A 16,971-nucleotide genomic window follows, 5' to 3' on the forward strand; every position below is an offset into this window, starting at 1 on the left:
TTCAGTTATATACTAATGTGGCCAAAGAAGATGCTAGATATGATTTTAACTTTCTTAAATTTATTGACCTAGTTTTATGGCCTGACATGTGGTCTTTTCTGAAAAATGTTCTATGTGCACTTGAAAGGAATGTATATTCTCCTGCTTTGGGGTGCAATTCTTTGAAAATATCAATTAAATGTATCTGGTCTATTGTGTCATTTAAGGTCACTATTTCTTGCTCATTTGATGTCAGTGGGGTGTTAAACCCCCCTACTATTACTTGATTACTGTCAATCTCTCCCTTTATATCCATCAAAATGTGCCTTTTATATTTAGGTGCTTCCTCTTGGGTGCATAAATGTGTATAAGGATTATATCCTCTTGTTGGATTAAGACCTTTATCATTATACTAGTAGCCCTGTGCACGAATCCATGCGCCAGTAGCTCACTGCCACCCTCCAGTAGCTCTCCGCCCGCTGCCCTGCCCTCCTGTAGCTCCTTCTGCCCCCCTGCCCCTCCTCATAACTTGCTGCCCTGCCCTCTCCTGTAGCTCTCCACCGCCTGCGTGTAGCTCACTGCCCCACGCTCCTGCTGATCTGTGATCTGGTTGTTATGCAATCGCTCGTTACACTTCACAGTGGAACGACCATTTGCATATTACATCTTTATTATATAGGATAATGTCCTTCTTTGCCCCTTATTGCCTTTGTTTTAAGTCTGTTTTATCTGATATAAGTATTGCTATCCTAGCTATTCTTGTGTTCCATTTGCATGAAATACCTTTTCCATCCCTTTACTTTCAGTCTGAGTGTCTTCTGATCTGAAGTGGGTCTCTTGTAGACAGCATATATGTAGGTTTTGTGTTTTATTTGTTTGTTTGTTTCTTTTTTAATCTATTCAGCTACCCTGTGTCTTTAAACCATTTACCATAGGATCATTAAATCATTTATATTTAAAATTATTATCGATAGGTACTTAGTTAATGCCATTTTTTCATTCGTATTTATGTTCCTAATTTTTTCTTTTTATTCTTCTTTAAAAAACTCCCTTTAAAATTTCTTGTAATAATAATTAAAAAAAAAAAATTTCTTGTAATACTGGTTTGGTAGTGGTGAATTCCTTTGGCTTTTTGTTGTTTGGGAAGCTCTTTATTTTTGCTTTAATTTTAAATGATGGGTAGATGTCCTGGTTGTCAGTCCTTGCTTTACATCACTTTGAATATTTCATGACATTCCCTTCTGGCCTAAAAAGTTTCTGCTGAGAAATCAGCTGACAGTTTTATGGGAGCTCCTCTGTGGGTAACTATCTGTGCTTTTCTTGCTGTTTTTAAGATTTTCTCTTTGTCTTTAACCTTAGTGATTTTAATTATGATGGCTTGGTTTGTGCCTCTTTGGATTCATATTGTTTGGGACTGTCTGCTTTCTGTCCTTGTGGGTTTTTTGTTTTTTTTTTCCTTCTCCGGATTAGTGAAGTTTTTAGTTATTATTTCTTCAAATAGTTTCTCAATCTCTTGCATGCTCTTCCCTCCTTCTGTGATACAGATGCTGTTATGCTTGATGTTCTCCCTCAAGTTCCTTAAGCTATCTCATTTTTTTAAATTCTTTTTTTTTTTTTCTGCTCCGGTTGAGTGTTTTCTGTTACCTTGTCTTCCAAATTGCTGATTTGATCCCTGCTGTTGATTCCTTCAAGTGTATTCTTCACCTTAGTTATTGTATTTTTATTTCTTACTGTGTTTTTTTTTACAGTTTCTATACTTTCTTTATGCTTACTTTTTCTTTGTGTAAGTTCTCTCTGAGTTTATTTATTCTTCCGTTCAACTACTCTTCAGATGTTCATACAGGTTGATTGTTCTATACTTGAGTTGTAATTTTGACGTGGTCATGGTAAAAGGTAAGTCCAATTTCCACCTCTGCCATCTTAGGTCCCCCTCACATAGCCTTTCAAGAACCTTTATCTTCTTGTCCAGCAGAAAAAAAGGCAAAGAAAATTAATATCCCCTCTTCTGTTAATAGTCAGCTGAAAGTACAGAAGAAACTACTTTAAAATGATAGTTTCCCAAGATTTGTTCTTATGGCAAAGGTGATTGATATTTATTTTTAGAAATTTCATACTTATTTAAAAAAATAATTTTCTTTTATTAACATGCATAAACATTTTTCTACACATGTAAATATGTTATTCTTTAAATTTGTATTTTTACTGATTATTTACTTCTAATCTCATTTTCTCTGATACTAACTATGCCTTTTCCCTATTAAATACTAGTGCTGAGTTGATAAACTGTCAAAAGTTAATATATAGAAGTTATCAGATTTCAGTGTATTGATCTGTATTTGAGATATATTATATTTGTGTATCAGAAGTAGAAATTTTTATAAAATATAATCATGAAAATGTCCATTATTTTTCTTTTTTTAAAATTGGCTTCTACAGTATTTAATGTTGCCTTGAGCTTTGTTATGATTGGCCCAGATTTACTTGAAAATTAAAAATTTAAAATACGTTTTTATTGGTTTTAGAGCAAGAAGAAAGGAAAAGGAGAGAGAGAAACATGAGTTGTCAAGGTTAATATTATTAACATACTATTGAAATGCTAATTAACTTAATTTTTAAATACATTTTTCCCTTATTAGGAATACATTTAATTTCAGGTCTACCTGAAGTAACCAAAGATAGGGAAACAAGAAATAACTGCATATTAAAAATTTACTAAAATTAGAATTATATGTAAGTATTCTGTTATTCTGATGTCATAGTAATCATAATCTTTAAATTATTTCCTCTTTTTTCACTTAAGATTTTAACTACACATGTTTTTTAACCCACTTACCATTCTTTTTTGTAATAATCTAAGGTCTAATTACTTTAAGAAAAACAAATTCTCAGACTTTTATAAGGGCTCCTGTTTCCCGGGGGTCACATGAAATGACTATTGTAGAATTAGTGAAAAGTCCAGGCTACAAATGTTGACCCCTCACAATCTTTACGAAGAGAAGTACGGGGAAGACACTGTGGTTAAAAAAACAACAGTCACGTTTATCTTAAGTTCCATGAAAGAAAGTGGCTCTTTTCCCCCTCCCTTGGCCTTCTTTTTTTCTTTAGCCCCCTCCATTGTGATTAAAAAGTTTAACATAATTAACCTTATGTTTTAAAATATTTATTTAAATTATGCCCTTGGTAATATCATTTTTGGATGACAAATCTAGGTGTTCCACAGAGTTTAAAAGTAAAAGCTTTGTAACCAGAAAGACATTTTAGCTCTGTTGAGGTTAAGTAATATTAACCTTGACAAACCATGTCTCTCTCCTTTATCAATGTGTTTCTCTTCCTTTCCTTTCTTCTCTTTATCCTTTTGAGTGTCACTTTTCTGAATCACAGTTTCTTCATCTAATACCAACTGGATGATATTATTTGTTGTGAGGAATAAAATATAAAATATATACACAAAATTAAAAATAGGTCTTTAAACTAAATAGAAATAATTCTTATAAAATACATTAGACACTCCTGACTTTCTTTTGCAGCTAGTCTGGCCCAGATAACTGGTAAAGTTTCAATTTTTAACCCTTTTTGGTGGTATCATGCTGATTTCAAATAAGTAATTCAAAGTTGGAGGAAACAAAAATTAGTATTTACCAGCTTATTTAATGCAGTTAAATGCTTCAATTTTGTCAAACTTTGCATAGAACTCCAGATTTTGATATAGGAGCTAAAGACATATATTAAAGTTCTGAGGTGAAAATAAATTAAAGTTGAAGGCAAAAGTGAAAAATGAGAGTCCTTACTGATTTTGACGACTGTGTTCAGTGAACTAGTGAAGTGAAAATGCTGATGTTATAATCCAAAGAAACATAACTGCTTATATAGACCTGAATATTATGTAGTTAAATTTAAAGTAATAAACATTAAGAAAATCATAATTTTAGCTAATTTTTAGGAGCAATGTATGCCAGAATTATAAGAAAATTATTTTAACTTTTCTAATAAATTAATATACATAATATCTTTAAACTTTTTATGTAAATTAAAAAATATTCTTGAATAAATTGCTCTAAACACCCTACATTGATTTTTATGAACTATATCAGAGATAAGAAATTGCGGCAGTCATTTTAGAGTAAGTTCGTTTTTACTCTGTAAACTTGGAACTACTATGTATTTGAATGGAGGTATTTATTGCTGTATATGAATGACATTTCTAGGAGGCACTCACATTTGATTTTCTCTTTAGAACAACTTTAGCAAGATGGGAGTATTTAATTGTTTTTTCTGCCTTTCAAAGAACATAAAATAAACTGTGGCAGATTTTGGACTAAGTACAAGAGGAGCTTTCTTTGTGAATTAAGGTCAAGTTTCTTAGTAAATGGATACCTTTTGGATACAATTGAGTATCAGTTTGAAGGGCCCTTGAGATATAAGAATTACTACTGGTTCTTCCCTTTCTGATTTTTTAACAGAAAAATTTAGTTTTACTTTTGAAAGTAAAATAACTTCACAGATCAGATTTTCTAAAGCTTTTCCAGCAATATGTAGTAGTGTCAGTTTGCCTTCCGTTCAACTTATCATCATATATGCTTAATCTTAGGAAATCATGTTAGACAAGTCATGTACTTGTTAAACTATGCTTATTACATCTCTGCCATGAGTAAGGCATCTTCAGGGCACTTAGAAAATCGTAATGAAGTTCCTTAAGTCTCCAACAGCACCCATTTGTTTACACAGGTACAGGATGTTCTACTTCCAATGAGTTAACTGCAAATGAGATATATTTAAAGTTAAATTCCCAGAGATGTAAAATAGTTAATATATTATTTGGTATGGAAAATATATTATGTAAAAATTGGGACCAGGTAGTTTAATTTTACCCTTAGCAGTTCTGAGGGGATGACCTTTTTGGATGATTTATTTTATTTTCATATTATACTTTAGTCCCTCAATTAAATATGTAAAAATCCTATATAATAAAAGGCTAATATGCAAGTAGACCAAACGGCGGAACAACTGGACAACCAGTCACTATGACGTGCGCTGACCACCAGGGGGCGCACGCGGAACATGGCGGGCGTAGGCAGCAGGCGGCAGAGTGTGGAACATGGTGGGCATCGGCTGTGGCGGGATGGTGGAGCAGGTGAATGAGGGTGCCAGGTCGCTGTCATTGGGGCGAGCCTCTGGTGGTTACTGAAAATTCTTTGTCCTGTGCACCACGGTCCTGCCTGGCGCTCGCACCTGCTGCCAGCATCGGCCTCACTCGCACCCGCAGCTGGCGCTGGAGCCGCCGCTTGCACCCGCTGCCAGTGCCCAGTGCTGGTCCTGATCGCTCGGTCCTGTCAGGGGGTGCGAGTGGTGGCTGCCAGCCCCGATTGCCCCTGAGGGCTTCTCCACCTCCCCCTGCTCCTGAGGGGCTATCGGGGCAGCAGCTGCCACTCGCACCTGCTGACTGCATGGAGCGATTGGGCCAGCACCAGCAGTGGGTGCAAGCAGAGCTGGCGCTGTCAGCATGTGGGAGCAGTGGTGGCGGGGGCGGGGCTGCCAGCAGACAGGAGACTGGGGGCCAAGGTGGGAGGGGCCAGATGGGGGTGCAGAAGATGGGCCAAGACCCGCCCCTGTGCCCGCCACAGCCTCACAGCCCACAGTTCCTTTCAAGATGCACGAATCCATGCACTGGGCCCCTAGAATTATTATAATACACTATTCTACTTTGTATTCAAATGCAATATTGAAAGAGTGAGATAGCCTTACCTCTAAGTAGATTCCAATGCCTGGAAACAGATCTGGATCTTCCTGGTCATTAGCTTTGCTACTAAATGAGTTAACCTCAGTTTTCTCATCAATGAAATGGGTATAGTAATATACCTCCAAGGTTTTAATTAGGTTAAGTAAATTCTGGACTCTGTCAAGCAAATAGTAAGTTTTTTTAATTTTTTAAAAAATTCTTTATTGATTAAGGCAGTGATGGCGAACCTATGACACGCGTGTCAGCACTGACACGCGTAGCCATTTCTGATGACACGTGGCCGCTGAAGCGGCCGCATGCCGAGGATGAAACATTTGCTGTTCCTGAGGATGAAACATTTGCGAAATAATGTTTTTTCCTCAAAGTGACACACTACCCGAGTTATGCTCAGTTTTTTGGCGAAGTTTGACACACCAAGCTCAAAAGGTTGCCCATCACTGGATTAAGGTATTGCATACTAGTATGTGTCCTTATCTCCTATTGTCCCCCCACCCACCCTCTGCTCATGCCTTCACCCTCCTAGTGTCTGAGTCCATTGGTTATGCTTTTATGTGTGCATACAAGTCCTTTGGTTGATCTCTCCCCTTTTCCTCCACCCTCCCCTGCCTTCCCTCTGAGGTTTGACGGTCTGATAGATGCTTCTCAGTCTCTGGATCTGTTCTTGTTCATCAGTTTATGTTGTTCATTATATTCCACAAATGAGTGAGATCATGTGATATTTATCTTTCTCTGACTGGCTTATTTCGCTTAGCATAATGCTCTCCAGGTCCATCCATGCTGTTGCAAATGGTAGGAGTTCCTTCCTTTTTACAGCAGCATAGTATTCCATTGTGTAGATGTACCACAGTTTTTAATCCACTCATCTGCTGATGGGCACTTAGGCTGTTTCCAAATCTTGGGTATTGTAAATTGTGCTGCTATGAACATAGGGGTGCATATATCCTTTCTGATTGGTGTTTCTAGTTTCTTGGGATATATTCCTAGAAGTGGGATCACTGGGTCAAATGGGAGTTCCAGCAAATAGTAAGTTTTAAGTAAGTGAAAATACCATTATGATTTTTAATGGTGTGAAAACACCATTATGATTTTTAATATATATATTTTTAATATATATATATATATATATATATATATATATATATATATATATATATGAGTTCTCCTAGGTGAGAATTTCTCTGGGAATGGGATTGCTGGTCAGGGTTTGTCCTTGACTTATATATATATGAATGTTAATTCTCTACCTACTCTTGTCCCTTCTTTTCCTTTTCTTTAATACCACTTAGATTTATAGTGCTGCAAGGAAAAGCCATGAGATCGGACAGCAGGCCCCTCTACCCCATATAAGAGCAACTTCTTATAATGTTAATTTTGTAAAACAACAGAAATAAAATGAGTACTCTAAATATTTTGAAACACTATTGGGAAAAACTGATAAAAGTTATTCTGATATTTTAGAATAAACTAATTACATATTTTTGAACTTCAGATAAGTGATTTATTATATTATCTCCTGAGTTTCAAGTGTGAATTGAATTCATCTGTCCACACTTGTCTACTGAAATACAGACTTTAAAAGCATGGGTACTATTTTTGGGCTTCATCAGAATTTCTTGGAAGAATACTAGTATTTGAGGATTTTATTTCAATAAAACTGTACTTTTAAAAATCACCACGAGTTGAACACCTAAATAAAATAATGGACCTAAAAATGTTAAACATGTAAATGACATTACATGTTAATGAAAATACAAGACCTTTTAAGTTCTGTTGGTCCAAAGTATAATTACCAAGTGAAAATTTGAAGATAATCCCAAACATCTGTTTTGAATTGTTTTAGTACAAGAAAAAGTTTAGTGAATGTTAAAACCCTTTATTCCTTAAGTAGGATATAGGATGACTCCATCTCTATTTAAAAGAATGTGGGTGTGACTTTCATTTTTCATTTCTCCCTTCCCCTTAAACCCAGCTGCAGAGTGTTAGTTTAATTTTTTTCTTTGGCTCGTGGCATGTTTTCAGGATGATCCCTGCAAGTTTCCTCTCTTTGATTCATATATTTATTTGCTTTTATCTCTATTGCTAAGTTCATCTTCCCTTTGTACCATAGGCAGCTCCTTTAATGTACTTAATTTGCATCCTTCAATTTATGATATACTCTTGTAAATTATGTGGTGATGTTTTGGGTGCAAATGAAATTTTAATATTTATAACTGGTGTTGTGACACGGAATGCATTCAATATTTTGTCACTTTGTAGGCTTTTTAAGGTCCATTCATGTTGCAGTGTTTACATGGAATTTGTTGCTGCATAGTAATTCATAAAGTCTATGTCCCACATAGTACTCCCAGGGTAGACAATCGGTTACTTTACTATCAAGCAAAACTAAGATTAAACACCCTCTACGTGTTCTCCTAGGTGAGAATTTCTCTGGGAATGGGATTGCTGGTCAGGGTTTGTCCTTGATTTATGAATGACATCTGGTGAGTTGACGGATTATTGTCAGATGGTGTGACAAATGGCTGGCCCAGGCTGCACTGCCACCAACTCTGCACAGGGTCCTTCCCCCACTCATGCTTGTCTTTATCCAACTTTCTATTTGTTGCCAAACTGAGTAGAAATTATATTTTGCTAAAATTTGCATTTCTCTGAGTTACTAATAAATTTGAGTATTAGTTAAAATGCTTGGTATTTATTTTGTCTTTCCTCTATAGGTTAACTCCATAGGTTAATTAGGTACACATGAAATCATTATAGTAGCCTACTTAAGATGTACATTTTGTATTCCATATTAATATACTTTTCTTTAAACTGGAATATATCTGCATTAGCTAGATTTTAAATGATTTCTCAATTCAACAATGATTTTTACTTTTGTTTTATTATTGAGACATAAATGAACAGCTTTCATGAGAAGAATTACTATTTGTTGATGGGATTTTTATTAGGTCATATGGTTTAGGATACTTTTGTATTTTTTGTATTAATCTTTATGTTAGCATTGAGTTTTGGTAGCATTGATGCAAAAATCAATCACCTTTAAATTTGAAAATTTTGAAATGGCGATAGCAGTTTTTACGCCAAAAATGTGTGTGACAGTTTTAGGCTTTGTTTTGGCAGCTCTTACGTTAAAAACCTAAAATATGTTTTTATAAACACTGTATTGAAGAACAGTTATCTAAGGAAGAGGAAATTTTTAAATGGGATTATTTTCAGACTTGAGTGTGATGAAATCCTTGATGTCAGTGCGCTATATCTAAAGACCACCTTCCTGTGGTAAGGAAGGTGCCTTACTTCTTACACTGTGGGACCAGTGTACCCGGGAGACCCTGTGGTGTCTCATTACATATCTTGCAGTAAGAACTGGACTTTGGCGGGGTGCTTTAGGAGAAGTTATAAGGAATGAGGGGTGTCCTTTAGACTTGATGCTGAGACCATTCTATGACTGGGTAAATAAATTATTTATAGCAAGCGAGGGGTGTTTGATATTTTGTGGATTGTTATACAGTGACTCTTTTTTGTTTAATAAAATTATAAAGTAGTCTTGCTTTTTCTTATTTATCATGGTCTCAGAGTAATCTGACCTCAAGCTGGTGTTCTATCTGATTGTGTATGTTCCTCCCTCCCTCCACCCCAACCTGTTCCCTTCTTCCCCTCTTCCTCCTCCTCTCTCTCTTTCTCTTCCTCTCTTATCTAGAGGCAATTAAAATTGTCTAAAAATATATGCTTAATTGCAGAATTTTACTTCCCCCACCCCCACCCCAGTCACCCATGGTAGTGACTTAATTATAAAGATGTGAGAGACTGGGTAGGGAAGAGTGGGGGTAAAGGGGGAGATCAACCAAAGGACTTGCGTGCAGGCATATGAGCCTAACCAGCGGTTAAGGACAACAGGGGGGTGGGGGCATGTGTGGGGAGGGGTGTGGGATGGGAATGGGGGGACGAGGACAAATATGTGATACCTTAATCAATAAAGAAATTTAAAAAAAAAAAGATGTGAGAGGTTGTGAGAGATTTTTGTTTTTTATCCAAATGAAATCTCTCACAATCTCTCACATCTTCATTTGGATAAAAAACAAGAAAGTTAGCTTTACCTTATAGCTTTGCCATATGCCCTTGACCGGAATAAAACCCGGGACCCTTAGGTCCACAGGCTGATGCTCTATCCACTGAGCCAAACTGGCTAGGGCTTAATTTCTTAATTGTATTCTCACTTTGAAATAGCCCTCTCCCTCTGCTGCCTGTCACGGTAGAAGCCACCCTACTCCTGCCCTCTTCATTCACTGCAGTTATCTTTGGTCTCTGTTCATTCTGCTCTTCCCTTGCAGTGAGTGCCTCCTCCACAGAGGAGGCAGAGTGATCTTTTCAAATACGTTAAGACATATCACCAAACTCTCTGCAACTTCTCCCCCACCCATTGCAAGTAAAGTAACCCTCAGACTTATTATGGCTTCCCCGAAGAACTCCTGCTTGCCTCTGTGACTTCATCATGGCTTTTCATCTTGCCACTACTCAACTGGCTGGCCTTTTTGTTCTTGGAAATAATCAAATGCATTCTTGCTTTATATCCTTTACTCTAACAATTCCCCTTATCTGGAATCATCAGTCTTTGCAAGTCTGGCTCCTTATCCTTTATTCCTTAGAGATCAAACCTATTTCCCTATTTGTAAGTTATCTCTATCTAAATTAGCTTCATGTACTCTGTCTTACTTTGTTTTATATTATTTGTAGCACTTATCATTCGTTCATTCATTCATTCGTTCGTTCTATTGTGTGGTCCTCCCTTTCCCATCTCACTTCACTCCCCACTTCACACATAAGCTCTGAGTGGGTGGGAACTTGCATGTCTGTACATTTCTAAGTGTGCAGCCCCTAAGGAAGTACCTGCCACAAAAGAGGGGATTAACAAAGATCAGTTTAGTAAATGAATATACTTATGAATGAGTAAATGAACAAAGAACCGAATGAGTGAACATATATTCTATACATATGTCTGTTGACTATTAACAAGAGAAATGCTTGTTAGTTTATTATTTAATTGAGGTATAGCTATCTGAAAAAAAGTCAATCTGTTTTTCTGGATATATGCCTTAAAATATAATGTTCTTTTGAGCATGGTCTAGGACTATGGTTTATATGGTATAACACCATAATGATGTTTTCCTGGTGCTTAAAATAACATTTGGATGCATTTCTCTGGAGTGATTCTAATGTAAATATGTTTTCATTTGTAAATGTCACAATCAAATCAGAACTTTGGGAGAGGTGAGGTGGGTTGAAAAATAGCCTGGGTGTTATAAGTTTCCACAGAGTCATACTTCATTAGTTTGGAGGTGAGGGCCTATGTATAAAATACACATGGTGTTATGCCTAATAAGTTTGAAAATAATTATAATTTATTTTACTATTTGTTTTCCCTACTTTGTATTTCTTGTTGTTGCATTTAGTGTTCGAATTTAAATTACCTCTTTTATATTTCAACTTAAGGACTCCATTTCTATAGACATAATATCAAGGCCTAATGCATAGTGTGTGAATGTTGTTTTGCAGTGGAAGATGAAATGTGGTATTAAAATGTTAGGTGGAGGGCGGAAAACAGCTAGCCTTGGTTTGGAATCCCTCCTGTAACTAATACTCCAGTATTAACTTGTCCTTGAGTCTGTTTCCTCATCCACAGAGTAGGCATAATATTTGTGTTCAGGACTGTGTTGAGAATTCAGCTGATGTATTTAAGTTTGTGGCATGGTGCATGTAGCATTATTAGGTCTGGACAATCATTAAGTTCAGTCCTTTTTCTCTTTTTTCTATCAGCAGCAAAAGGAGGTATTTGATTTTCCAAATACAAGATTATTATTCTGTGTAGATAATATAAGTGCATAAAGTGTATAATATCTGACATTTTTTCTATAATCAATGCTTGACACTGTAATTTGCAAAGAGCATCAACCACAACAATATCAGTGTTAATAGTAAATGTTTGTTGTTTGCCATGTGTCAGACACTGTCTTAAACAGCCTACATATATTACTAACTTTTTTAAAATATATTTTTATTGATTTCAGAGAGGAAGGAAGAGGGATAGAGAGAAACATTGATGATGAGAGAGAATCACTGATCAGCTGCCTCCTGCATGCCCCACACTGGGGATCAAGCCTGCAACCCAGGCCTGTGCCCTGACCAGGAATTGAACCATGACCTCCTGGTTCATAGGTCAATGCTCATCCACTCAGCCACGCTGGCTAACTAATTTATTAATATCACAAAGCCCACGAGACACTAATTCCCATTTTACAGATGAGTAAACTGAGACACAGACTGTTAAATTATAGGGCACATGGACACATCTGGGCTTGAAAGATCCTATACTTTCTTATGCATTAAAAAAATGATACTTAAAAACTGCTTTCATTCTTCAGGTAGACTCAGTAATTACCCAAATATATCTTGACACATAAACTTTCCCATCCCCATTTTCTAGCTGTGAGGGACTCTAGTTTTAGGACTTAACATCCATCTTTCTTTGTGCGAAGGAAGGAAGACAAGAGAAACATCCCAGTTTGAGAGCTAGTTCTACTTGAGAGTCATGCCATATGGGCAGCTGTTGATAAAAGAATTATGACTTTTATTCTTTTTAATGTTGAGAAATCATGATTATTTGAGGTGAAAAACAAAGGGCACACAAAATATAGATTCTTTTAATATGATTATATGTGGAAGTACTGGGATACTGCTTTGCACACAAATGTGTTTGTTAGCAGGAAGGGTATAAAAGAACTTTATTATACTTAACTGTTTTACGAAGCATGTTTTACTGATATGTCCCAGTGCCCATTAAGCCTCTTTATAGCTTTGATCTTGTTTAGTTTTCCTGCTTTTCATTCCCAGTTCTTCTATGTCATTTATCAGTTTTTAAATATTTGAATGAGATCTTTGTTTATTTTAAGGTGATTTCTTACCGTTTCTGGCTCAGTAAGCATACAGTTATTTCAGGCCATGAAGACCCCTACTGAAATTTGAAAGACCATGAAGTCTTTGTAGGTGATCTTAAGATAACATTGTTCTTGGCCTTATGATGAACTGTATATGTGTATCAGCTTTGAGACATAATAATTACTTTAAATTTTTTTAGGCTTTGGTTGCATTTAATCTTCTGGTTTGATGAAATGTTAGAGTATAAAGGAAATAAATTTTCCATCTTAAAAATGTTTTATGAAGCTTTTCTCTCCCTGTGGTACTTCCTGATGGCCTGATACTATGTCACGTATAATTGGATTGATACTCAGCCTGAATACTTCTTTCTCTTCTTGGCAGCATGGGGTAACCTTGGAAATGTTCTGAAGAGTCAGAGCAAAATTTCCGAAGCTGAAAGCGCCTATAGAAATGCTTTGTACTACCGTAGCAACATGGCTGACATGCTTTATAATTTGTGAGTATGCAATGCTTTGTTTGCTTTGGTTCATCTTTGAAACCTGCGGCGAGAGGGACTATTGATTTAACTGCTGGAGATGGAGATGATGAATGTTTTTCTGAAATAGTCTTTTCATTAATCATACCTCAGAGATTAGTAGGTGGATGGTATTTGTGACTTCTTTGTTATGGGCCACCTCACTGATATTCATGTGTATTGATGTGACACAACTGAAGTACTGTGCCATGTAACAAAAATTGGTTTAAATGCTTTTAAATTTTTTAAAAGCTTGTTCCATTAATACTTAGATGGGTTCATAAAATAAACCTGCTATGGTTGATAATTTATATAATTGATATCTTGACTATTAGGAATAATCAATTTTGTCCTCTATTAAAAAATTGCTTCCAAGTATATGTAGAACATGTATTAGTGACTAAGATAACGGCTCTTCTTTTATTTGTCCCCTCTCCAATGGTACTAATAATTAGTTTGGGATAATTGGATAATTTAGAATATTTGTGTACACTGGATTAGAAAAAGCCCTGGGGGAAAATTGGTTTTGTTCTTTAAATAAAAAGTCCCTAGGGGTACAGTGAGATGTGAGTGGATAAATGCAAATTAACCCAAATCCCTTTTTTGGCCTCTTATATTTATGACATTCTTTTGTTTATAAGTAATAGAAACGTAGTCTAAACTTGCTTAAACACAGAAGAGATTTCATTTTATTTTTTTATTTATTTTTTATTTTTTAAATACATTTTATTGATTTTTTACAGAGAGGAAGAGAGAGGGATAGAGAGTTAGAAACATCGATGAGAGAGAAACATCGATCAGCTGCCTCTTGCACACCCCCTACTGGGGATGTGCCCGCAACCAAGGTACATGCCCTTGACCGGAATCAAACCTGGGACCCTTGAATCCAAAGGCCGACGCTCTATCCACTGAGCCAAACCGGTTTCGGCCAGAAGAGATTTTATTAACTCCCATAACTGAAAATTCCTGGCGTTAACTAGATGTGGCACAATTAGATCCAACTGCTTTATTATGTTGTAAGGATTTGTCGTCATTTTGTGGCTCTGGTTCCTCTGGGTTCGCTTCATTCTCTGTGGAACTCTGTCTACTAGTATATCCATGGGAAAGGTGATTCTTATAGTATATCCATGGGGAAGGTGATTCTTATAGTATATCCATGGGGAAGGTGATTCTTATAGTATATCCATGGGGAAGGTGATTCTTATAGTATATCCATGGGGAAGGTGATTCTGATACTGTTATGTGTATGGCATCCTAACTCCTCAGTCTCAGAAGCAATTGTCTTGGTGTCTCTATTAATCTTACAAAGAAGGTCTTGCTATATCTTCCTGGGGTTATGTGTCCTTTCTTGGATGAAACACTGGGCAGTGTGGCAGGGGCTGTAAGATACCACTGTTGACAGTGCCACCAAAATTGGAGTGGACTGGAGTAGAGTGGAGGGGAGGGGAGGGGAGGGGAGGGGAGGGGAGGAGAGGGGAGTGGAGTGGAGTGGAAGGGTGGAGTAGAGGGGAGGGGAGGGGAGGGGAGGGGAGGAGAGGGGAGTGGAGTGGAGTGGAAGGGTGGAGTAGAGGGGAGGGGAGGGGAGGGGAGTGGAGTATCAATTCCCTGCTGGAAGGGACCAGGCAGAATAAGATGTCTACTGCTGTGACTAATGAATGCTATGTAATATTGACAATATCAAAGTTATCTGTCAGCTCTGATTTTTAGTATGTATTTATGCCCTGGTTGCATCTAAGTCTTTTGTACTTCTAAATCTAAAAACATAGATAAAAAGATAAAATAAAAGTTAACAGGAAAAAAGATTTAGATTTTTAACATCAAGCAGACAGGGTGAGCTCAGTTTGATTTCCTGTGTATATATTTACCTTGTTTTTGCTTTGCTTTTTATCTTGATCGTTGAAAGGATTACATATGTCCCCTTTTTTCCCCTGCTAGCCGGTCCCTCCACCCCCACCCCAGGCCTTCACCACCCTTGTATCTGTGTCCATGGGTTATGCATATACTGGTATGCATACAAGTTCTCTGCATTTACCTTGTTTTTAACTTCCCAGACCTTCACACTGGGGTCTCAGTCTCACGGCCTGTGGTTTAAGGGTCAGCGTGTGTTGTATGTTGACCTGCACAGATTTAATTTTTTTCTTTTTTTACCTGGAAGGCTTTCAGATGGAGCACATCCTTTCCAGCTTGCACAACCCCTGATGCTCTCTGCTGTGTTTCATGCTCACCAAATATATCACCATCCTTTTCCCTGAAATAATTTAGTTTACATTGTTGTTTGTTTTTTTTTTACTGGAATAAATGTATCTTGATATTCCTACAAAGTCTTTTCCCACATCTCCTCCATCTAAATATTGTGATGTTACTATATTATTGGTTAATAGAATCTTTATTTCATGAAAAAAGCCTTATCAGCTTGATAAATTTACACAAATGTTCCTCTTTTTTATTTTTTTGTATATGAAAGTAATGTTGTCAGAGGGGCCTCTTGCCTTGCAATGTGGGATGAGAGTTTTCTTATGGTGTTCATTCTTCATACATTTGGGGGGAGAAAATAAGCTGAACAATTAGCATCTCTGTTTTGATTGTATTTTTCTCTCTTTTATCCACAGTTCTCTAACTCTTGTGGATACCTGTTGGGCAAAAGTTGAAAGAAAAAAGGAAATGTAACTATCTAGGCTTATTCTTTTCTGAGAAGAGAAATTTATTTTATTTGATAAATTCAATTTACATGTAATCTAAAAGTTGCATGTTTAAAACTCCACTATCTAGATACATATATAAACTATGAAAGTATATGTATATACCTTCCCAAACCCTAAGGAAAAAATCCTTGTTGGAGAAATGATTGTTAACAAGTAACACGATCAGGTTTTGTTTTTTCCCCCCACTAAATGTAGGAAAATCAGCTATGTCATAAATGCCATAGATAGCTCCATAATATTTTTACTAATATGACAGGGTTGTTGTTTTTTTTAAAACTACATTTAACTTTTAACTCAAAGGGAATGGCTTAAATTCCAACAAGAAGTGTTGGCAATGATTTCAACGTCTTAGATTATATAACCCATGTCATTGACAGAAATCTGATATTCAATAATTATATTTCAGAATAGGGAATTTTTCAATGGTTTTTAAAATCAAATATCAATAAAATGCACCAAGATAGGTCTTTTACAACCCATAATATCCTATATAATAAAGAGGTAATGTGCAAATTGACCCTCACACCCTTGCACAAGATAGCCGCCCCCATGTAGTCAAAGATAGCTGCCCCCATTTGGTCAAAGATGGCCACCACAAGATGGCCCGCAGGGGAGGGTAGTTGTGGGCAATCAGGCCAGCAGGGGAGGGCAGTTAGGGGCAACCAGGCCAGCAGGGGAGGGCAGTTGGGGGTGACCAGGCCAACAGGGAAGGGTGGTTAGGGGCAACCGGGCCGGTAGGGGAGGGCAGTTGGGGGGAACCAGGCCTGCAGAGGAGGGCAGTTGGGGGGAACCAGGCCTGCAGAGGAGGGCAGTTGGCGGGGACCAGGCCTGCAGGGGAGGGCAGTTGGGGGCGACCAGGCCTGCAGGGGGGGCAGTTAGGGGTGACCAGGCTGGCAGGGGAGGACAGTTGGGGGTTACTGGGCCGGCAGGGGAGGGCAGTTGAGGGCAATCGGTTCGGCAGGGGAGCAGTTAGGCATCGATCAGGCTGGCAGGGGAGTGTTTAGGGGGTGATCAGGCTGGCAGGCAGGTGAGTGGTTGGGAGCCAGCAGTCCCAGTTTGTGAGAGGGATGTCTGACTGCCAGTTTAGGGATTGGGCCTAAACCGGCAGTTGG

The 16,971-nt window shown here is 37.4% G+C and overlaps 1 protein-coding gene across 1 annotated transcript in view; it reads left to right on the forward strand.

Moving 5' to 3' along the window:
- TMTC2 (transmembrane O-mannosyltransferase targeting cadherins 2) overlaps positions 1-16,971 on the forward strand; it is a 416,162-nt gene that overhangs the window by 217,330 nt on the left and 181,861 nt on the right. The window contains exon 4 of the mRNA XM_079775789.1: positions 13,025-13,139. Coding sequence (XP_079631915.1) covers positions 13,025-13,139 — 115 coding nt within the window. The remainder of the gene's footprint in view (positions 1-13,024; positions 13,140-16,971) is intronic.

This window comes from Cnephaeus nilssonii, assembly GCF_951640355.1.
Source record: "Cnephaeus nilssonii genome assembly, chromosome: 6".
NCBI classification, from domain to species: domain Eukaryota; kingdom Metazoa; phylum Chordata; class Mammalia; order Chiroptera; family Vespertilionidae; genus Cnephaeus; species Cnephaeus nilssonii.